Genomic DNA, 24354 nt, shown 5'->3' with positions numbered 1-24354 from the left:
GACGTCACAAGATTTAAACCAATCAGGGGCCTGCATTTAGCTGCGCGTCTGGACGTAGGAAAAGCTGCGTTCAAGAACAGTAGTGGCCACTTTCAATGTAGCTCTGTGCTTTTATAATTCGCACTGTAGTCCACTTGGGCTGCTGTTCATTCTGTTGTTGTTTTATTCGAGTTTAAACTATAAAGCGTGAGTGTAACATGAACCATTAGCCGTCTTGTGTCGGCAACTCCTTATACAGTAACAGTGATAAAGAAAAGGGAATATGAAAATAAAATATGCTATACTGTATCACAAAGGGCTTTGTTTATCTTCAGTGTGACACCAATGAACCACAAAGTATTAAATGAATAAAAAAGACATTATAAAGTCGTATGTCTATCACCAACTTAAATGGAGGTCCATTAAAATCTGTTGAGCTGTATCATTATTTTTCGTTTATTGATTAGCTTTGACTACCTTTTAATAATCATATCTGAGTGTTTGGGTTAAATCCAAACGTCAAACACGTGATGATTTCAAACAGCACGTTCTTGAACGCACCCCCTACTGCTCCATCTTTCGAAAGGCATTGTGGGATAGGATGCCGGTGGAAAGCTTCTCGAAAGACCTGCGAAGATGATGGTGAGTGAGTTAGCATTTCTGTTCAACAATCCGCGTCCATCCTTCACTCTGTCAGCGAGTATTTGCGTCAGGACTGCTCTGTGTCTAGCGGACTGTCCGTTGGCGCTCTTAGGAGGCAGTTATTTTGTAAAGAAGTTGGTTAAATGATTTTTATTTTGACCGAGCTGCGTTAGCATCGTAGGATTAGCCGGTCTCAATGGGCGTATACGCTGCTAACGGTGATGCTAGCTAACACGTTAGTAATTAACAAATAAACTGCACCTAGTTTATAATATTCTTATATTTCTATATTAGCTTGTAGGTTTTTATTGCCTTAAACTGTGTGAGAAGATGCATCGGAAATGATTTTGCTGTTTTGTATAAGGGCTCGGCTGAATATCAAATTAACTTGAGTGTATTTCTGTTGTGTCGGCGTTTGTACTTCTCATGTTCAGCATCTTCAGCTCAGTTTGGGAGAAACGACAGACAGAGGCTGAGATTTGTTGAACAGCTGCCTGAAAATGTGTGAATAAAGGTTTGAGAAAGTGGCAGCTACTAGCACTATTATTAGGCGTCACACAGCTACATGTCTGATGGGGAACAAAAGCATCGTAGTACACTACTGGTCAAAAAGTGTGTGTGTGTCTTTCCATGGTTGTGTGAACACGTTTTATTTCCGATACTATTCTTGTGAGGACATTTTGGCTGGTCCCCACAACCTCAAATGGTTTTCAGAGGGTCAAGACTTGGGTTTAGTTTTAGGATCAGGCATTTAGTTGTGATGGTTAGAGTCTAGGGAATGCATTATGTCTCACAATGTCCTCACAATTATAGTGAGACATTACTGTGTGTGCGTTTCATTTGGGTTATAAGGTCAAACAATATAACCATAAGCTGTAGACTCTAATTGAACTGAAGCTAAGTCATAAATATAGTATTACATTATAGCTCACAATACAGCAAGTAGATTTGAATTCATTCAGTGAAACATGCTGCACCTTTTGTTGTGCACGTGCATAGAGGGACCACTTATCAGTGACATTATTTTATAAATGGAAACCACATTACTTACATCACAAGTGGTAAGTTTATTTGTTTGTACTACAGCTGGATTTGGATATACTGAAGCTTCATACTGTTACTTTCTCTATTTTGTTCTTCATTATCTGATATTTGTGAAGAAACAAAGTACAGCTGGGACATGTACAGATATTTCTGATACAGATAATCAGAATACAAAACCTAAATCACTGGTTTGGCCGTAGTTTACTTACCTCCATCCCTTTCTCTCCTGCAGCCCACACCTGTTATCCTGCTGAAGGAGGGGACAGACACGTCTCAGGGCATTCCCCAGCTCATCAGTAACATCAATGCCTGTCAGGTCAGAAAATTAACCCTTCTCTTGTTGACTATTTGTATTTTTACTTCCTGTACATAGCATCTTTTTATCTTTCAGAGTAAATGTCTCAAAATGTGTCTGTTGTGTTGATATTCTTTTGCAGGTGATTTCAGAGGCTGTGAGGACCACCCTAGGCCCTAGAGGGATGGACAAATTGATGGTTGACAACAGAGGTGAGTAGGTAGTGTTGAACAATGAATGGATTACATTATTAATTAGTCTACAACTCCTTTATCAAAAATACATGAATGTTTTTCCAGGTAAGGCCACAATCTCCAATGATGGAGCCACCATCCTGAAACTGCTGGATGTGGTTCACCCTGCAGCCAAAACCCTGGTGGACATCGCTCGCTCCCAGGACGCGGAGGTGAGAAATTCATGTGTTTTTTTTTTTTTAAGGCCAGATCTGGTAATTAAGGGGATGGACATTCTTCACAGACTATAAACATTTTAGATTGACTTTTAAACTTCTTCCTTTTGTACCACCCTTAGGTCGGGGACGGCACTACCTCTGTCACCCTCCTGGCCGCTGAGTTCCTGAAGCAGCTGAAGCCATATGTGGAGGAGGGTCTCCACCCTCAGACCATCATTAGAGCATTCCGCACCGCTACCAATCTCGCCGTCAACAAGATCAAGGAGGTCGCTGTCTCTGTGAAGAAAGAAGACAAGCAGTGAGTGGTTATTTTTTTCTTTAACAGTGTATTTACATGGTGGTGCTATCCTAATGTTGTGCTGTTAGGACTCTAAAACAACAGGCCTTGCTTCACTCATAAATTCTTCTCTCAGAGAGCAGAGGCAGCTGTTGGAGAAGTGTGCAGCCACAGCCCTGAACTCCAAGCTAATTGCTGGTCAGAAAGAGTTCTTCTCCAAAATGGTGGTGGATGCTGTCATGTCTCTGGATGAGCTGCTGTCCCTGAAACTGATTGGCATCAAGAAAGTCCAGGGAGGAGCTCTTGAGGTGGGTGTCTTCAGTTCAGCACTTGGATGTATGACATGAAGCAGTGAAGAAATCCTGGACAATCTCTTCCTTTGTTTTATTCCATATTTATCTTTTTTTAATTTCCTGTGCTTTTATTTTTGCAGGATTCCCAGTTGGTCTCTGGGGTTGCGTTCAAGAAGACCTTCTCCTATGCTGGGTTTGAGATGCAGCCTAAACGCTATGACAATCCCAAGATTGCTTTGCTCAACGTGGAGCTGGAGCTGAAGGCTGAGAAGGACAACGCTGAAGTCCGTGTGAAGTCTGTGGAGGTACTAAAAAACAACAACGAAGGATTAAGATCAGAACCTCCCAAAATGTTTTTTTTAAATAAGTCTCTTGATCTTGTTCCCTGGTAATTTTGTTTCCCTCCTCTTTCTCTGCAGGATTACCAGGCCATTGTTGATGCTGAGTGGAACATCTTGTACGACAAACTGGAGAAGATCTATCACTCAGGAGCTAAGGTGGTTTTGTCCAAGCTGCCCATCGGTGATGTGGCCACTCAGTACTTCGCTGACAGAGACCTGTTCTGTGCTGGCAGGGTGCAGGAGGAGGACCTGAGGAGGACCATGATGGTAGGAGACATGCACAGACATTAGTATTACACAGTGACAACAACCTGTGGTTTGTGTATGAACATCAAGGCTGAGACTGTCCACTAAAAATGAAAAGCAGCTACTGTGTTTTTTTTTTCTCCTTCTGTTTATGAGGCTGTTTTTTTTTTTTTCTTTTCTTTTCTCTAAATAGTAGACTGAGTAAATGTTGAAGTACTACAGACCCAGGCTGATTGTGTGTAATGTAATGTAATGTGATCTGCAGGCCTGCGGAGGCTCCATCCAGACCTCAGTGGGAGCACTGACAGATGACGTCCTGGGACAGTGTGAACTCTTCGAGGAGGTTCAGGTCGGGGGAGAGAGGTAAGACAGACGGTTTTAATTCTGTGTGTACATTCACCACTTTTGCTTTCTTTCCCAGTGTATTCACAGGAGAAGTCTGCCTCATGATTCACACGCTTTCTGTTTGTACCTGCAGGTATAACTTCTTCAAAGGCTGTCCCAAAGCAAAGACATGCACCATCATCCTGAGGGGCGGAGCAGAGCAGTTCACAGAGGAGACGGAGCGATCGCTGCATGACGCCATCATGATCGTGCGCAGAGCAATTAAGGTTGGTTGGCATACACGCTGTATATGTACAGAGTAAGAGAGGACTCCCTGTTTGCAGCTGTTAGGGTTGACTTTTTATGGCAACAGTCACTGCTGGTTTCTTCTTGTATCTACTGTCACAGTTAAAGTACTAAATGCTTTGTCAACATTTGAGGCATTATTTTGAACAAGTCCTGGCTTTAGGTTGAATGATCCTGCATCTATAGTTACTCTATTATTATTCGGCTGAGTAGGTGGCACTGACACAGTTTAGTACTGCTGCTATACATAGTTCCAAATATTGTCACAAATCAATTTTCTACTATATAGATACATGGATTTGCAGTTTTGAATTGATGTAGCTGGTTCTCAGTCTTGAGTAGCTGTTGTCATAAACTTTAATTTTGTTTTGTCAGACTGTCTGTGCACCTTAACAGCAACGAGATGACTGTGCTTGATCTGTTTCCAGAATGACTCCATCGTGGCAGGTGGAGGAGCCATAGAGATGGAGCTGTCCAAATACCTGCGGGATTATTCCAGGACCATCCCTGGAAAACAGCAGCTGCTGATCGGAGCGTACGCCAAGGCCTTGGAGATCATTCCCCGACAACTCTGTGATAATGCTGGTTTTGACGCCACCAACATCCTGAACAAACTGCGTGCCAAACATGCACAGGTAGGACAAAAACATAAAGGCCCTCTTATATTCTTTGGCTCTGGAAGCATGGCCTGAGCTCTTGGCTGTCTTATCTTGCACAGGGTGGTATGTGGTTCGGTGTGGACATCAACAACGAGGATATTGCAGACAACTTCACCGCCTGCGTCTGGGAGCCGTCCATTGTGCGCATCAACGCTCTGACGGCGGCGTCAGAGGCAGCCTGCCTCATCCTGTCGGTCGATGAGACGATCAAGAACCCCCGCAGCTCCGCGGATGGACCTCCAGGTGGCGCTGGCAGGGGTAGAGGCCGTGGGAGACCCCATGCTCACTAAGAGAAGGCGAAACAAAACCCCATTTTACACTGGCATTAAAATCCAAGTGCAGGTAGAACATTATGGTCATGTTGTATTTAAACAGGTGAAGACAAGATTGTGTTGAATAAAGCAGGACATGTTTGTTGTGCATTTGGATTTGAATTCTAGATAAAATGAGGGGCTGTAAACAGATAAATTGCAAATGGCAGGTGGAGAGGAGAAGTTCATCTAGCTGGTTCCAGAGATTGAGGACTTGGCTAAAAATGTTATACAGACTTCAAAAGTTTTGTTTTTTCCATCTCTAGTTTTTTTTTTTGTTACTGTAGCTTTGACTCAGTAATGTCTGTGTGTCTTTCCACCTGTAGCCATTTTACTCAGAAATGTTTTTGAAACACAAGCAGAATCAGATCCATCCCTGTTTGTTTTGAAATAAACACACTCTTGCCCCCTTTACGCCAGCTCCTTTTCTCCGACCTGAAGGAGCCGTTCAGTCACGCCTAATCTGTGTTCAGTGAAAAACATGGAAAACAAAGCACTGATGGGAGCAGTTCTGAACCATTCACTGGTTAAACTGTGTGAAACTATTTATTGGACCATTGTTATCAATAAATTCACAGCTGAAATAACTGACTGTTCTTGTTTATGTTTTTCTTCAATATGTGGTCAAGAGTGGAGACCAAATAGATTGAGTTGTAACAGGCTCCCTGATGGAGTTGGAATTCACTAATGGCAATCAATGCATACAGCCATGTTTGAAAACATGAGGTTTTGTCTTAGCCAAAGAAAACGAGTTCAAAACAAACATTAAGATAACATGAGAACTGTGGTTTGTATACTTCCTGTGACTTTAAAGATAAATATATAGTTTATAATCATACACATGAATAAAAAAAATAGGAATCGGGGTTAAATGAGACATGATGAAAAAATGACTTAGTGCAGAAATGAAAAATTCTTAGTGCCAACGCCTCCATCAAGAACTCATTTTTAAATAGTAATCAATAACTATCAAATTACTAAGTATGAGAGGGATGTTATGCATTTCCATAACCCTATAGAGAATCAACACCTACTGGATGTGTCAATATTCATATTTTTGTTAAAACTATAATGCTATGTTGATCCATTTCCCCCAAGTAGCCAAAAACTTAAATTAAAAAAAGCTTCAATAGGTTTTGGAACATTACAATATTTTAGGAAAATAACTTAAAGTCTTGGGATAACACATTTTGAGTTTAGATGTGGATGCACTAAGCTTTTAAATTTCAAATCCAGCTTGTAATTCAGTCTTTTCACCACTAGGTGGCACACAGTCATTCACATTATATAAACAAAGCTGTAGTGCAGGTAGTAACGTTAATATCTCATTATATAGATTGTAAAGAGGGATTTAGATGAGGTATCATTATTATATGAGGGGAAAGGTGACATATCATTTAGTACTGATTGATCTGTACTCTAGGTAGCAGGCAATACTGCATTTAGGTCTGCAGGTAAGTGCTCTAAGAGTCCACTGATGATGAAATTCTCCTCAGACAGACCGAATTAGGTTCGGTTCCCTGCCCTGGAGATTTGTGTTCAGCCTCCATCTCTCCTTTGGTCTGAGTGTTCCTCGGAATCGTTTCTGGCAGGAAATGTCGAGGACAGGATGATGTGGTGTGAAATGACAAACTCTCCAGTGAAGCCAGAAGCCAGTTCTTCTTTTCTGTGCAGACTGGGCTCTCTCTCCTGCTGATCTTGACTTTTTCTTTAAATGTCTGAGTTTCGTCTTAGAGCTCCTGTCCTTCCCAAAATGTCTGGGGCCCACTCCCAAAGTACCGCTTTTGCTAAAATTATCAGCACTAAAATCACTTATTTTTGTTTTTCAGTCTTCGTCTCCACTTCCTGCTCCTCCTCAGTTAGACAGGAAGTCTATGGAAGCCCTGACGGAGTGGTTAGACATTACGTCAACAGCTGTGACTTTGATCTCCGTGTCTCCAAACTGCATGGTCGCTCTGATTTCCCTTCTCTCTGGCACTCCTCCCCCTGCTCCGCCCACTGCTCCTGGCTCAGGTAGGTCTAGAGTTATCGTCCCACACTTTCTGACACCGGGGTCAGAGATGTATGTGACATCATCTGTTGCGCTGCAGTAGATGTTGATGATGATTTTCCGTTGACCCAGACGAGCGGGCGTGTAGCTCCTCTTCACGACCTCGCCCAGAGCCACCGACTGGTCGACAGAGACGAAGCGGTCGAGGATGTCGGTGCACCACTCACGGCCATCCTTGATGAGGAGTTTGTCTCGAGGGTGGCGTCCCTCAATAAACCGGTTCAAGACGCCAACACCGTAAGTCAGGGGACATCGGCGCACTCTGACCTGGGAAAGAGAGATCATTAGGTCATGCGTTGAAGGACTTCTCCCACACTAATAGGTCTTCCTGAGCCCTCACCACAGTTGGATCCAGCCCGAAGAGCACAGCACCCTTCAGTATGGTCAGACCAACATCGTGAGGGATGATGATGCGGCACGTCCGCCCCAGTGCTTTCTGGACTGCTTTCTGCAGCATGGCCGACTCTGCAAAGCCTCCAACCAGAAAGAGGAAGCGCACACCATGCACCTCCTGCTTCGCCATCAACTCCTCTGTCAAGGAAGGAGGAAGGAAAAAAGTGAAGAAGGAGCTGGACAGAATCACAGCTGTCCTGTAACCCCTGGCTGTTTCATACAGAATTATTGATTTCTGCCTCCTCTTCTTCAGCTACACTTACTGTATACTTACTGTATACAATACTTACTCAGTATTGTTTCAATTTAAAACATGTAAAACCCTTTTTTTGCCTCTCATGCTTTTTCTCAAATGTTTATTCACTGTGGGCCAGTATATGCTTGAAAATCCCTGAGCACTGGACTGTGACTGATTTAAAACAGACACTCTCAATTTTTCTGCCTTAGTTCTGTCTTGAAAGGCCAAAAAACAAACAAACTAAACAATGAAGTCAGCGTCATCTAGCAAAGGCCTTCGAAGGAATCTGTCATGCCTGGAGTTTGTTTTGTTTGGTCTGCGGTGTAGTTGAAAGGTGCTCTATGTTCTATTTTAGTCCTTTTACAGTGTAGATTCGCACTGACCATGTGCAAGCTAACTGGAATGTGTAGCACTGCTCAGAAGGAGCTCATTGATGGACACTTTCAGCAAATGTCATCCTGGGAGGTTGGAGGTTTGGGCAGCTTGGGACAATCAAAGGTCCCCACATCTAGAACTTAAAGCTGCACTAATAAACATTTTTATATTAACAGTGGTTCAAATGACTATATGTAATATGGAAGGAAAACAGCTGGTGGTGACCAAAACTGAGCTAAGAGAGTATAGACTTGGACTATTCACCAGGAATTACTCCAGATGAATGCTAATGTCACTTTGTGTCTGGTGGGTGTGTAAATGTGTACATCTGTCTCTGTGTGATTCTCACCAATGTGTTTGATGATATTGTTGATGGTGGGTTGGAAGAGCTCGTTCATGGCTTCCTGTGTCAGCCGGAGCATCCCCTGGGACGACCACTTTACTATATTCATGCTGACACACATAGAGAGGAGGGAGGATGCTGTTACAGATGCAGAAAATCACTCCATCCTCTCCAGCTGTCACCCCTTAGACACATACCCCCCACCCCCAGCCAACACTCACTTGCTCCTCCTCAGGGCGGCCTCCACACTCTGCCCTCTGTGCCTCTTGTAGTAGTCGATGAAAGAGAATGGCAGAGAGATGTTGAGGGCGTTGGCCCTGCCCGGTGCCGCAGTTCGTTTCCTTGCCTCAAACGCGATGGTTAGGTCCACCCAGGCCGCCGGACGCTTGGCTTTGAAGCTCTGGATGAAGTCCTCACCGAAGATCTGGCACAGCATGGCTTCGAAGGCCAGGTCTACACCGACGGCGCCATACGGGCCGCCTGGGACAGGGGGATGACAACTTTGAAAACAACTGGAAATTGGTCGTTTTGGTGTTTTAGCAGTTTGGGAAATACCGTACCTGAAGCCTTGTAGAGCTCTTTTAGTGTTCCCAGTGGCTGCTCGATCTGATGCACTGTCAGGTCAACTGTCCCTCCTCCACAGTCTGCAACAATGTACCTGTCACCTACACAAAGTCAGCACAGATAAAAAACTAATTTACTGCTGCCTGGAAACATTTTGTATTTTCAAAAAAAGTGTTGTTTTGAATGAAGCAGAAAACCCTATCAAACATTTCAGCTTCATTCCTGGGCCAGGAAATATCTTTCATACATTACAATAACAGCACAACGCTGCTTCTAAACCTGTAGGAGGAAACAGTGGATGATGATGTGTCTTTATTTCCGACTTGTGTGTGTTTGTGTTTCCCTCTCAAACTCTCCATCCAGCGGACCCTCAAACATAAACACCCTCCAGGAGTCTGTGATTGCTCTGCGAGTGTGTGTTTGTGTGTGTGTGTGAGATGATCAGCGATTAACTATCCGCACCCTAAACACGAGAGCGTCAGAAAGAAAAGAAACGACAAATACATGGAAGAAGAAAAGAGCGAAGAAAATGCAAGTGAAGCGGGATGGAACAGGATCTGTTCTCTTCTGGTTTATTTACAGTGGAGAGGCTGAGTGTCCCATGGGCTGGGTCCTTCCTGTGTGTGTGTGTGTGTGTGTGTGTGTGTGTAGACAGGAAAGGGGCAGGGTCAGCCAGGGCGCGTGGCTCCTCGGAAAAGGCTTAGAAAAAATCAGGAGAGTGGAAAAATTTGATTTGATGTTAGGATTTTATCATCTCTCAGTAAATGTTGTGGTTATGAACATTTGAAATATTATTACTTTATTCTGATAATATAATACTTCATTATTATTTATTATTTTATTCTCCAAAAGCCTCTTTTCCCAAGTATTTTCTCCAGAATTTTGGCCCTGTTGAGGTCCTCATACTTTAGGACCAGGAACATTTAAATGCAAATCACACTGTTTTCAGTTTGCTCGGTTGGCACGGAGGCTGAAAACTTAGAAAAGTGCACTTGAATCACTTTGAATCTATAAAACTGCATCTTTTAAGATCAAAATTGAACTTTCACATTCTGATTGGCTACAGGTACGCAGGAAACAGACCAATCAGAGAGCCTCTGCTGCTCTCTGCGTTGATTGGCTGACACAAACTGGGAGACAGATTAAGTTATATTTAAAGTCATTAAAATGTAATATGTAATGAATTTAAAGCCACAGGAACCAAATTAAATGAAACTATTGTCAAACTTTGATTTTATGAATATACCAGAGATACACAGGAAGGAAAAGTCATTTTAATGTCATTAGAAATGTTAAAGTAGCTGTGTCTGCTCGGGTTAAAGGCCGAAATCCACAATCCTCAAACCTGAGGTCTTTCTGGTCTCTCTCAAACTCACACACACGTGGCCTCACCAGTCTGCAGCTCTGACCACAGCTCCCCAGTTCCGCTCTCCACCAGGAAGGTCCTGCTGTGCCTGGATCGCCTCAACTGCTCCCGTGCTGCAACACACACAAACACACACACACACACATGTACACACAGACACGTGCACTAAGATAAACGCACATGGATATAGACCATACCTCAGTTTTTATGCTTTTAATATCTGGACCTTATCTGTGTTGCACATGCATGAAATCATGTATGAAATCATTGACCTCATTAACAAAAACAGGGTAAATAAAGACTGATGTTGGGAACATGCTGACTGGAACTTCTTAAAGGGTTCAGTGTTAAAACACAACTTTAATTTAAGCTAATTGGCTTCTTATGTCTTTTTTAGCTCTTCATCTTTCATAGACTACTTCAGGCGCACAGTAAGGTTTCCTGGGTCCCATGGGGTCTACGCAGGAGGTCCTGGCCCCCTGAAATACTACTCCCCCCCCCCCCCTTTTTAAAAAAAAAAAAAAAAAAAATTATTCAGCTGGAGTTTTTAGAGACTCTCTCCCTGCTGTGGGCCTTTAGAGTCATCACCACCTTTCACCACCTCACACCTCCTTGCCTTCATTCTGACTTGTCTGTATCAACAACGTCAGACACTTGAGCTTCTTTTTAACTGGCGCTCAATGCAAACTGGCTCGAACAAAAACAGAAACGTATTCCCTTTCACAGTGAAACGAATGTTTTTAATTTCACCTAATGTAGTCAGATTTAAACAGGTTTCATAACCCACGAGGTTACAGCATTTACCCAACTTATAATAATAATGTGAAGTCCTTCAGTCCAAGTAAAACAAGGAAAACACACCAAAATGAGAGATTTACTGGAAATGAAGAACATACTTGCATTTCAACTCTCTCTGCCTTCTCAACAGGCAAATCGCCTGACTGGCAGGTCAAAGTAAAAAAGGATGGAGGCCAACAACAACAGAACCGGCCTGTTTGACGGAGCGGGTACACTTATATGCATTCATTCATGCAAGCAAACACATGAAATGAGATGTAATGGAGTTACAGATCAAAGAAGTGAAAAGAGGAAGTTACAAGTAAAAAAAAAAAAAAAGTGATTTGTCCTTGTTTTTGATAAAACAGTCCCTTTGGAAACGCTGCTCTGATGGTAAGGTGTGTATGTACGTGTGTGTTTGTGTGTGTCATACTGCCATAAAGGTGGTGTTTACGCAGTTCTCTCAAACCCCATCAGTACCACACACCTCAAAACTCAGGGAAGAGGGAAAAATATATTGACTGGTATCATACACAAAAACTGTAGGTACTCTTATGTTAAGTGGATGATGCAGGAGCTAATGCGTGTGTATGTATATGTGTGTGTATCTACGTGTGTATCTGCATGTGTGTGTGTGTGTGTGTGTGTGTGTGGAGGGTAAATGAAGCTGAACAAAGAACACCACAATCATGCTTGCCTTGATTTCATCTGTGTGTGTGTGTGTGTGTGTGTGTGTGTGTGTGTGTGTGTGTTTGTAAAGGGGGTGATGAATACAACCAAGTCTGGAAGCCATTTACATGAAACAGCAGAAAAGAAAATGTTGTGTGTGTGTGTGTGTGTGCTAATGACTCCCCAGTGCTATCTTTGGGGACCAAATGAGGTGGATGAAATGCTAAAGATAGTAAAACCCATGACTGTGATGCCAAGTGTGTGTGTGTGTGTGGTTTGTGGATTTGTTCCAACCTAACAAACAAAAGTCGAGGAGAGAGAAGGCGAGACTGAAAGATGGAGTGAAAAAAAACGAAAGTGAGTGAAGGAGAGGGAGAATGACAGGCCAGGAGGGGGTGAGATCATAGTCTCACTGCACCTTGTTCCAATTACAATATCCTGTGTTTAGTGTGTGTCTGTGTGTGCGTGAATGTTCCTTGTGTGTGTCACTGACTGCATATGTATAAGTGGGCCTGTGCGGGGGATTTTGGACGGCATGTTTGCTCGCTGAATTATGCATCAGCTTCTTTTTCCCAGTCTGGAATTGCTCTTTGTCCCTTAGCTGCATTTTAGTGACATTTTCCTGCAGCTCGCTTCTTTCATTTCTGTGCAGTTTCAATCAGAATATATCTGACAGGCATGTTTTCCACTCAGTCAATAATTGTGATTTTTTTTTTTGAGCTGGTTAAACACTCACTTCTGCAAGATGAGCTCCATGATCCATGAACTATAGAGCTGCACAGTGAGAGGAGTCGCGGGTTCTGGGAGTATTTTCCCCTCAGTAAATTCCGACTTGAAATTGTTCTTTTAAAGCTGCACTTTCTGTCTGTGTTAACAGTGGATCAAATGACTGTGCGTATTGTAGGGAGGGGCCACTTGTAGTAACAAATCCTCAAAAACTCTGCAGTTTCCCTCAGCTCTGTGGATCAGTCACAGCCCACAGCTTCACTGTTTGGTTTCGGCCTTACTGCTCCCGTCCACGTCTATTTCAGCTGATTTCTAATAAGACACTCTCTGAAAACTCCACCCTGCATGACCTGTGCTGCACAAAATAAATCCAAATAAATGCTAATATTGTCTGTGTGGGCTGAATGTGAAAAAGCGAACTGTTTCCTAACATGTTTACCGTGACAACTTTATAAGCCAAGTATTTGTTAAATTTGGGGAAAAAAAAGTATCAGTATGCGTTTCCTTCACTTTAGCACGGCAGTAAATACTGTGATACCCATGAGTCTCAGACACTGTTATTAAAAATTGCCAAGAAGAGTTGCAAGTGAGGAGTTGTAGCCAATGCATTGCCATACTCCCACAAATAACATTTCAATTACATACCTTCACAATACAGACGTATGCTTTAAGTCATGCATTATAATTCACTTCATTATTTCATTGATCGTTTCAATGCAGTTTCTTTTCTCAGGTGCTGATTGCAAAACTAATTCAGCTTCTTGTAGCCTACTTCATGTTGACCCTGATGTGTGTTGTGTTTGCACTGCTGAACCTTCTTCTCTGGTTCTGCAGGAGTGAAACATTTCTATCGCGCCTCTGTACCATAAAGTAAACAAACAGTGGAGAAAGAGGCTGGACTCTAATGACTGGTTTAGCAGAATGTTTTGCAGTTCTGTGGTCGGTTTCAACACAGCTCTCCCCCCACCCCCCCTTGTTCTCCCACTGTTCATGTTTCCATCTCTCCTGGTTCTTTGTCTGCTCTTACATGATCCATATGGCCTGTACAGAGTCATGTGTGTCTGTGTACAACCACACACACACACACACCCACACACACACAAATACAAAGTCATCTGAGGCAAAGCCACAAGCCGTATTTGAAGTCAGAGCTTTACTCTCTCTTTCTCAAACAACATTTCCTCATCTCAAACATACACAGATTTGTCCTTTGCAAAACCCACAATCCCCAAGTGAAATTGAACAACAACATTTCCAAGAACACAGTGCGGTTTCATGTTCATGGTCATGACAAAGTCCACAAGAACACACACACACACACACACACACACACACACACACACACTCTCACTCTCTCCACTACCTTGTCTGAAGCTGGAGTCAAAGGCCCGGGACCCGTCTAGATCGAGGCCGTTTGTGATTGGCTGCAAGCTCAGGTCGAGCACCTGGTGTAGGCGGAGCTTGCGGCAGTAAATGGAGGCAGCTTCTGGTTCCAGAGCGATGAGGAGCTGCTCAGGACAGTCGGGAGACACCAGGCCAGCCTGGAGAGACGATGATTAACATAGACAGGCAGAATTTTATTATCCTGTAATTCTCTTTTATAGAGATTCTGTCATGAAAGAACAAGAGAAAGAAAAGAGACATACTGAAAAAAGAGGGTCTCAAACATGCCGTCATAGCTTTTTGTTGTCTTTGTAATACAAGAAACACAGCAAGTCATTTGAACATGTTCAACTTTCCTGGATGCGAACAACTAAAACTGCTGCTTTCAGATCCTGGTTAAGCATCAAGTTCTGACTTCACCATAACAAATGTTTTTTTGCCAAATCCAAGTCAAGTCTGTCAGGACAAAAATGCATCAAAACTCACACTAGTAAAGGTCAAATTAAGTCTCAAGTCCGTAACTTTGTGAGTTAAGTGTGACTCAAATCCAGTAAAAAGAAAAGAGCAAAAGAGACCTGGAGTAAAACACGCATGTTCCCTTTGGGACAGCTGCACAACGTAAACATATGGAAGAAAATAATCCCAGGGTGGAAGGTGGAGAGGGGAGAGAAACTGGGGTAAGTGACTGTTTCTCTAAATAAAAGACAGGGTTAAAAGATGAGAGGAGGGACATTGGTCTTCATTTATTTGGAGTAATATTGAGTGGTTTGAACGATGTGTGTGTATGTGTGTGCATGTGTGTGCACAGGGCGGGGGTCTGGACTCAGCTTCCTGTGTTTGTATGCCGGTCTCCCTCATTGTTCACTGCTGATGACATCATAACTAGCAGGAAGTGCACACACCCCGACGGCCTCAAGCCAGGGTCCAGTGCAGGGTGTGTGCATATGCATTGGACCATTTATGTATGTGCAATGGTCAGTTCAAGGCATAGACGGTAACAGAGCAGGGAAGGTACGACAATAAAAGTCAAAGTTTATGTATATGCACAAATGAACACAATGCCAGATGCACAGGTTCTTCCATTCTCATCATTGTGTATTGTGAGAGGACCCCCATTATTCCTGTCCATGTACGCACACTTCCTACAAGTCATTGTAACACGTACAGTATATAACAGTGTGTGTGTGTGTGTGTGTGTGTGTGTGTGTGTGTGTGTTGTTGGTGGGAAGATATACTGAGAGAGAAAGGGCAAAAGTGCAGCATATCTGTTTGTGTTTGTGTGGTAAGTGATCTTCCATGGCAACATTATTCAGAAAGAGATAATCCAATGCTCTCATCCTGACACACACACACACACACACACACACACACACACACACACACACTCAGAGTCTGAGTCCGCCCTCATGCATGTGAGTGTCGTAAAGGTTGAGTCTAGGCTGTCAAACCAGTTAAAGCCACAGATTTGGAAAACTTTGAATCATACAACAGGGAACAATAAAAGAAAATAAAAAGTGACTCCATGAAACAGTTCAATTAAAATTATGTACAGATGCAATATAAGAATTTTCTCATAAACCAGCATCTGATGCTTTAGTGCGTCTGAAAAGGTGTGATTTGGACTGCACAGTTTATGGATCTAAGCACAAACTGTGATTTTTACACATGAGTTAAACACATGTAGCCTCTTCTGTCCCAGCTGCATCCGCCTCTCTCTGCCTGGAGGCAGGTATCTGTTTATACACTGGATGTGTTCCTACCAGGTACGCAGCCTCTCTCATGAACTGTTTGGCCGGTTGTCTCCACACAGCAGGGACAGTGATCACCCATCTTATCTCCTCTCCTTCCAGCACTGAGGATGACTGGTCCTTCACCTCCTAAAACAGGAAAATGAGCCATGAGAAACCACAAAAACATCAAGATACAAGATACATCCAGGTATTTGTGATACTGTTTCCCAAAATGTTTTTGGGATGCAGAAAGGCACTCTATGAGCTGGTGTTTTAATGTGCACCCTGTGGGGCACAATCCTGCAAAGGGCTGCACCTTCAGAGCATGTTCCCTGAAGAAGCGCAGGGCGTGAGCAAACACCTCTATGGCCCTGACCCTCCGACCGTTCACCGCCTCCAGCTCCGTCTCCATGGTCAGGTCCTGCAGCATAAACGGACACATCTCCTGAAACCCTACTGTGTGTTCACAGGTGCAAAACACTTTCTCAGCCAGCTATTTATTATTTAGAGCTTAAATTCCACATTTTGATCTATTTTCCTCCACCTCTCTTTCTCTCTCGCTCTTACACTTGTGCTGTGGATCTTCATTTTAAATTTATCGAAGTAGAGCCAGTGGCGGGCATCTTCAGGGTCCAGGTCATGATAAAAATCCCGGGCTGCGAACCCAAAACTGTGGAAACGCAGATCTGGAGTTAGCAGCAGACACGTCGGGCTTTTCTGATTGGCCACTCCGGGGTCTCCGCCCTCCCAGCGCCTGCATGGATTAGAGGAAAAAACTGTCTAGGATAGAAGAGAACATGAAACGATACAGCTGAAGACAACACAGGCGCTTACTTCATCATGTGTATGGCCTCTGAGTCCTGTGTGAAGCTGAACGCGTAACCGCTGGAGGTCGTCCCAAAGTCAATCGCCACGACAACCAAGAATGGACAGGCCATCCTGGGTCTGACCTCCACCCTCTGAAAGAGAGAGAGAGAGACGGAGGGTGTGTGTCTGTGTGTGTGTGTGTGTGTTGTAGCTGGTACTGACAGGAGCAGAACTCCTCCTCATAATCTCTCCTGTGCTCATTTATCTCTTTCTTCATGTTTACATGACATAAAACCAAAGAACAACACATTAAAAACACATGCGCCATATATAAATTGTAATACACACATGTATGCAACCTTTTAAAGTAAAAGAAGAAAGGAAAAAATGCAAAAATATGTCTCACAGTGTGTGTGTGTGCTTATCTATACACAGAATGAAGTGAATGAGCTAATGCAGGCTATCTGACAGAAACTAGTGTCTTGGTGTGTAAGGGCAACTATGACTTTTGTGTATGTGTGTGTGTGTGTGTGTGTGTGCAGTTACCGGTGAGGGTGAAGGTGTGAGGGGTGTGATGCTGCACTCATTTCTGGCTGTGGCAGGTGATGACGGAGCTGAAGAAATATCACCTAGAAATGAATCGAGTAGAACTGTAAGTGGCAGGGAACACCAGACGAGGGCTTTTAAAACTATCTATTAAAATCTCATTAGAAATGTGTTTGCCTCTGGAAAAGTGCCACACGTACTTCACTGGAAAATGAAGTGAACAGCCAAAAAAAATGTTTAAAGCAATTTGCTGCCATGGGAAAATTCTCTTATCATATTATTGAACTGTCCTCAGATGGTGATGCTAACATAAAAGTACACATGCACGAAGCAGCTTATTTTCCAATGTGTGGATTAGCAGGTTGGGGTGTAAACACTTGACCCGAGGCTCTCCAGATGAGAGCTTGCATATTTGTGATGAGCTGGAATGACTGGAATGTCACTGGAATCTGGCGTTAGTAATATTCCCAAGTGGGAGACGTGGAAAGGTCAGCATGTTCAAGAGATAAAGAAGGAGAGGTGAGTCATTTTCACCGGGTATCTGCAGGCTGTTTGGATCTGCCTCCACCACGTCAGCCATCTTTACAGGAGCCAGGGTCTGCAGGGAAACACACAGACAAGATGCATATAGAATAATTAATACAGGAAGAACACTGATTTATGGCTCATGCCTGACTTAGTGTCTAATTTGATCATTTCTTTTTGATTTTATCACAATTTATTGTGTAAAACTAGTATCCTGAATAATAAAAAGACATTTGAAGTTTTCAACCTGCATATTGTGTTTATGAGAGTGAGACTGACCTGTGGCGTCATCACTACAAGTCACATTACACATAATTAAATAATGCGCCGTTAACATAAAACATATTAAAGAAGTTTAAGTAATAAGGCACATACAGTATGTAGGTGGAGAAATGAGAGCTCACTATATCGTAATGTTCACTATATGTGTGTGTACCTGTGTATAGCCTGCTTTAGTTAGCTGTGTCTTTCTCCTGAATATGCATCTACTTTGTGTCTTCCAGTGTTTTATATTAATGTATATACATATGTATGGGATTGTGCGTGTGTGTGTGTCTGCATTGAATTGCAGCAGCACTGGAAATCATCAGCGATTCAAGCCAGGAGCAAACTAAACAGATGAGTGCAATGAAACAAAGATGCGTTTGTTTTTAATCTCTTTCTTGTGAGCGTCTTATGTGCAAGTGCGTGTTGAGAGAGACCATAAGTTACTTTGACATCCTTTCTTTGCGTAGATGCATTGCAACATCTGTGTGCATTTATTCAAGCATGCGCCTGTAACTCTTTGCTCGTGCACGTGCGCGACGATTGCATTCGTTCCCGGTGGCTGTCCTTGCTATTTGATGAAAAAACCAGAGAGAATGAGACTCCACATCTTTGCCTTGCTTCATGTCTTCTCTGTTTTTTTTTTTTCTTTCCTTGCTTCTGCTTTTTCTCTCTTGTGCCCTCATTTATTTAAGCTCAATGTGCAGTGGATGGTTTCACACCCACCACCTCCATTCTTCAGTTCTCTCTTTCAGACACATGACTGAAATCTAGCAGGGGATCAGCACAACTGGTAACTCTAACTCCCCTGAGACGTTGTACATCAGGGACAGACTGTGGGACACAGTCCAGTTTTATGCACCACTAACAACAAAACTCTGGCTGTGTGATGATGGAGACGTTGTGCAAACATAACTGGCAGATTTACAGGTAGGACTGGGTTTATAATTCTCATTATCATGCAAAAATGTACATAGTTTAGAAGACAGAAAAACTGCAGTCATGCAAAACCTCTAAAGGTGCATTCGACTTCCACAAGAACAAGAACTACAAGTAATGAACAACTATAGATGCTTTTGTGATGTTAACTCACCTCTTTTTATGCTCTTTCCTGTCTTCCAAATGTATTCCCAAACTCTGGATATTGGCAGTCCGAAGTTTAGAATCCCTCTCCAGGGAGGAGAGCGAGGCTGGAAGAAAGGGGAGGAAACTGTGACCAGGAAACAAGAGGATGCTTTTCTAGAAATCCCTTGTTGTGACTGTAAGACTTTCCTGCGGATCTGCAGACAGATTTCCCAAATGCTGGGACGCCCCAATAAGAATCGAGCACAATGAGAAGTGATGGACGGAGAAACGAGTTGCAACGTCGAGGAAGGAAGAAAAATCTGCTTTTCCAAATAAAGTTCTGAGTCGGATCTGCAGTTCTGTCTCCCTGCAGCTGAGCTCACGGTCTGTCCACTCTGTGCAGGAATGTCAGGGAAAAGTGGTGACACACACACACACACACACACACACACACACACGTTAGTTGCACGAGTGGGAGGGCTGTGATAGTGCACTGGGGAGGGGGGCAATGCTGAGAAGCTGCTGTGGGTATAACGGGTGGAGCGCAGTGTATCCCAGTTAAGTCATCTTGCCCTCTCTTTCCCCTCCTCACTCCTCCCTATCTATCCTTCCTCTGTTTAATAAGCTCTTCCTGTCTTCCTCGCTGCTGCTCTTTTCATCTTGTGTTCCCGTTCCTATTCACTGTTTGCTGATTTATTTTACTGCTTATTGTTCTTCTGTTTATTTCTCCTGATGCTTTAAAATTTTTATAACATTAAATCCAACTTTCTGACACTGCAGGCAGCAGCAGGTGTTTTCCAGTCTTTGTGGTAATCCTTTATCCTACAGACACAGTGGACTCAATCTTTTCATCAAAATCGTAGCAAGAAAATGAATAAACATATTTCCCAAAATGTCAAACGGTTCCCTCCTGGTTAATGTGTGTCTGTTTCACAGTCCAACTGTAGGGAAATATCTTGCCTGTGTTTTCCAGCACTGTGTGTGTGTGTGTGTGTGTGTGTGTGTGTATTTTGGATTCCACATCAATGCTACAGGGATCTGATTTTTCTTCACTACAGCTATGATTGAAAGCATGCATTAACCCCGAGCGCTTGCTAACACACACACACACACACAGTCAGACTAATCGGCTCCACTCTCATTGGGCAGAGGAAGTCAGAAAGAAAGGACCCCTGGTATATACACACGCTTCCACATACACTTAGTTTGCTTTTCCAATCACATTTCCAATCGAACTGGACTGTGTGTGCTGTGCTATCTTTGTGGGAACCAATTCATTATACCTTGAAAGTCGGCCCAGTCCTGACACTAAATCAAAGGCTGTTCGAGGGTTTTAGGGTTGAGGTTAGAATTAGACATTTAGTTGTGATGGGCAATATTCAGGGAAAGGCCTAAGCAATGTATTTTGTCTGTAAGCGTACTTGCAAAAATAGCTGTACAAATGTGTTAGTGTGTGTCTGGAAGCCATTACCTGGCACATATCCCCTTGCTGCCCAAAAACCAAGAGGCCCCATTTAGATCCTGCCATCACCTCTCTCTCTTTCTCATTATTTCTCTTTATTGACTCTGTTGCTGGTCCTCCACATATGCCTCTTTTCTCTCTTACAGCCATATGTTTCTGTTTTATCTTTCGTGTTTATCTGTTGTTTCATCTATTTTGTTTGGTTTCCTGCCTGCATTAATTTGGTGCAGTTCATTTCCTAATTCATTAACCGAACATTAGCAGTGAGGTGGCACAATTTCAGCAACACTGCCATCAAATCTGGGCTACCGAGTCACGGTTTGGGTGCAGCTTCACCCCTCTCCTTGGAGGATCAAATCCAGGTCGACCAACGCAGGAACTGATGAAGTCAGGTGACAGGAAGCAAACCTTTATGCAGCATTCCTCATATGAATTCCAGGCTATCTCTGGGAACTTGGACGTCCTTGGGCAACGGAAACACGCCCATAACATACACATGCAGAGTGCATGCACACACAATGTTCTTCCTCCAGCTCCTCTAAATAGCCCACAGTCTCAGCCATGGCCTGAATGAGAACCTGTTACTTCCCCTCCAGATAGCATCAAACACCACCCTATTGGTGCAAATGACCATTTTAAGATTTTTCTTTTCAGTTTGGTCAATAACTTCCTAAAGTTTCAACCAAAAAAAAAAAAAAAACGGGGCTCATTTATGTAAGTACATAATAAAGGAGTTGACATTCTGGTACATGTACTTATTTGTATTCTTAATTAGGTGAGAAGTTTTTTCCCAATTTCATATCTGTAGATGAATATGAAGTTAGAGCCAGCAGCCAGTTGGCTTAGCTTGGCACAAAGAATAGAAACAGGAGGAAACAGCTAGTCTGGCTGAGTCCAAAGGTAACAAAATCCACCTTCCAGCGCCTCTAAAGATCAAGGATTAGTCCGTTATCTCATTTGTTTAATCTGCACAAAAACAAAGATGTGATAACGTCTCAGGATTTATGTGCCGGGCTAGCTGTTTCCCATGTTTCTAGTGTTATGCTACGCTAAGATACCTGTCTTCATATTTACCATACAGATAAAAACGCTTTTCCGGTTTGTTTGCTGCTGTTTCTAAGGTCAAGAAAGAAGAAAACAGCAGTGATGGATGTTCTGTATAATCACAATTTGAAAAATGCTGTTATTTTTTCACCAGTCAAAGTGAATAATGGTCATGACTATGCAGATCTGCAGGAAAACATTTCTGTGTTTACCAAAGTTAGAACTGTAGGCATGTTGCTTTTTGCAGGCTGAGTGTTGACAGCACCTCTGCTGAGTGTTAACAGGACGTCTCACTACAAGCTCTTGTGCGTGCAGGAATATTGCACTTGTGCTGAAAATAATAAAGGCAATATTGGACCTTTGAGTGTGTGTTAATGTGCCACTTCCTGTTCATGTTCATATGAGGGCGTGTCCTTTGTTCCAGTATGTGCATGTTTGTGTGAATGTGCATGCGGTGTGAGTAGCACTTGACAAACTCACAGGTGCACAGGGTGGGGACCAAGGGCCACAGGAAAAGGCTGGGGTAGAAGACACACACACATATGAAATATGACTACTCTCTGACTTAAGGTCTGGGCTATTGTGTAATAATAAGGGAGGGTGGGGGGGATTTATGATTTAATAGAGTGAAATTTATAGCAGAGGGACAGAAGGAAGGGGAAAAAGAGTTACAGTGGAATACCTTATTTTTTCTGTCAATAAGTAATGAGCATCATAATAATAACTGTGTGCATGCATGGTGGTGCAGTGCACACCCATGACAATATATATATATATATATATATATATATATTTATATATATATGTGCAATCAAAGGGACAAGCCATTTCTGCAACCCTTCCCCAAGGAGGCGTATTACAGGTTGGTGTGGATAAATCAGCTGCAGATGCACACACACACACACACACACACACACACACACACACGCACACACGCGCGCGCGCACACACACACACACACACACACACACACACACACACACACACACACACACACACACACACACACACACACACACACTAAAGCTGACACTCTGATGAGCATCTGGTGTTCTTGAACACTGATTTAATGTCCCCATCTTCTTCATGACACACATGCACAGCCATGCATCTTCCATCCAGCTGGGACAATGCAAAAATAAAAATAATGTGGCAAGTTGGAAATCTGTGAAAGTGATGATTTATGGCAACGTGGAGCTTCTCTGATTTAACTACATAAAGACCAAACAGTGGTGTGCTGCTAGATATCCATAGGAATAAACAGTTCTTTTTAGGTGGCCATTGAGAATACACTAATCATGTATAATTGGAGTAATCCTTACACTGCACCACAGTATTTGAATCAGTCTGCACTTCAACAAGTGTTGTGGGATCAGGGTGCAGGATCCACATCCCAAGTTTCAGCTACACCCATTGGACTGACATTTACAATACAACAGTAATGTTTCTGCCAGTGGACACAACCATACTGCCCACAACCACACAGCGTGTTACAGTCGCCCTCCACTGTGATTTCAGGGTAATGCACCGTCTTACTTACCCACAGTGCCTCTTCTCTTTAGGCTCATTCTCACACGAGGGCCTAGAATGAGGATGGTTGAGCTAATGCAGGCAAAAGCTGTAATCATGTATGGCTCATTTCATCTCAGTTAAGATGATGAAGATGCAGGTGCAGTGGACACAGGCCAAATGAAAATGTAACACAAATGAGGCATCGGTTTTAAATAAGGGATGGAATTCAGCCATAGAGAAGAGGTCTAAGTGCCAATAAGCAACTGAGGTAAATGGTTTTATATTCTGCCAAAATTAACTATTTTAACTATTTTATCAGCAAGGCCGTAAAATGACAGGATTTCACATGCAGGGAGTTGGGACATTAAACCTGTGGCGACATCACATGCTCATTGTGTCCTCGTGTTCATTTGGGGAAGCAGTGTTTCAAACATACTCAGCTCTCCAACACTTCATCGTGGAAAGAGTAAAAAAAAAAAAAAGACGAGTATTCATTGAGGCTATAAAAATCACTGGTGCAAATGAGGTGTATAATCACAATAAATAAAATGTTCACTGTTTTGTAAGCTCTGCTATGCTAAAATGATGAATGTGTTACATGAGCTGTGCACAGAATGCTGCAGACTGAAGTTCACTAACACTAAAGAGACATTAGAGCAAACAGACAGAGAGGTCTATTGTCATTCCTTTTAGTATAAGCAGATGAAGCTGAGACAGGTGTGGTGGTGAAGGGGAGCAGGGCTGGACAAGGAGGAATGAGTGGCAGGTGTGCAGGACAGAGCAGGAGGGAAAACCTGGGGTGCAGGTGGCGAGTTTAGACAAGTCCAGAGTATCACAGGAGCAGGAAAACATGGAACAGAGGCAGGACCAGGACTAGGACTGAGACAACTTATTCTGTCTACCCACACAAATTACATAAAGATCACATCTAAAATTAAAGTGTTTAAATGAGCATGTAATTTAATTTGAAAATAAAAAAGCAAAAACCAATAACAGCCTTTGTTGATATGAACCAGACCCTACACTACTTTCCCTTAGCATCCACTTTTACTCTCCCCTTGTTTGCCAGTTTCTCAAACACCCCTGACAAACTAAAACCCGGATCTCGGTCTGCTGAAGGAGTTCGGGTCCAGGTAATGCAGCCACGCTGTCACGTATTAACTGGTCGTATTGATTACAAACAAGGGGCAGCGACAATAACGGGGTTCACTTTGTTTACTTACGTGAATGGAGGGCTGGGGCGGGCCGGGTGCTCCTCTGGGCCAATAGCATTGCGAGAAAGCGTTGATTGACCTAAACTTCAACCAATGGCTGAAGCGTACAGCTCGACGAACGCGACCACGTCGTAAAGGCTTTTCTCTCTTCACGTTTCGGGAGATAAATTGT

At 43.1% G+C, this 24354-nt stretch overlaps 2 protein-coding genes across 4 annotated transcripts; one reads left to right on the top strand and one right to left on the bottom strand.

Annotated features, from left to right (window-relative positions):
- The first annotated feature begins 559 nt into the window (after positions 1 to 559).
- Positions 560 to 5716, top strand: cct7 (chaperonin containing TCP1, subunit 7 (eta)). The gene is made up of 12 exons (XM_026298960.1): positions 560 to 621; positions 1898 to 1981; positions 2103 to 2172; positions 2260 to 2366; positions 2492 to 2670; positions 2786 to 2957; positions 3083 to 3247; positions 3362 to 3550; positions 3795 to 3892; positions 4008 to 4140; positions 4588 to 4794; positions 4878 to 5716. The coding sequence occupies exons 1-12, from the start codon at positions 616 to 618 to the stop codon at positions 5106 to 5108; spliced, it is 1641 nt and encodes a 546-aa protein (XP_026154745.1). The 5' UTR covers positions 560 to 615; the 3' UTR covers positions 5109 to 5716.
- Positions 5627 to 24301, bottom strand: hspa12b (heat shock protein 12B). Of its 3 annotated transcripts, none has more exons than XM_026298957.1 (15): positions 24192 to 24301; positions 18979 to 19075; positions 17631 to 17694; positions 17097 to 17179; positions 16578 to 16702; positions 16311 to 16497; positions 16060 to 16164; positions 15774 to 15890; positions 13994 to 14171; positions 10485 to 10571; positions 9089 to 9193; positions 8750 to 9008; positions 8535 to 8638; positions 7520 to 7710; positions 6985 to 7446 (listed from the first exon to the last, which is right to left on the bottom strand). In XM_026298957.1, the coding sequence occupies exons 3-15, from the start codon at positions 17674 to 17676 to the stop codon at positions 6985 to 6987; spliced, it is 2049 nt and encodes a 682-aa protein (XP_026154742.1). In that variant the 5' UTR covers positions 17677 to 17694; positions 18979 to 19075; positions 24192 to 24301. The 3 variants fall into 3 exon arrangements, with proteins under 3 accessions (XP_026154741.1, XP_026154742.1, XP_026154743.1); XM_026298958.1 differs by lacking the exon at positions 24192 to 24301 and adding an exon at positions 22997 to 23037; XM_026298956.1 differs by lacking the exon at positions 24192 to 24301 and having other exon boundaries at positions 5627 to 7446; positions 18979 to 19115.
- Between the last annotated feature and the right edge of the window lie 53 nt (positions 24302 to 24354).

The sequence above is a fragment of the Mastacembelus armatus genome, chromosome 18 (assembly GCF_900324485.2).
Source record: "Mastacembelus armatus chromosome 18, fMasArm1.2, whole genome shotgun sequence".
Classification (NCBI taxonomy): Eukaryota; Metazoa; Chordata; class Actinopteri; order Synbranchiformes; family Mastacembelidae; genus Mastacembelus; species Mastacembelus armatus.
The sequence above is the reverse complement of the archived record's forward strand: the minus strand, read 5'-3'. Positions and strand labels throughout refer to the sequence as shown.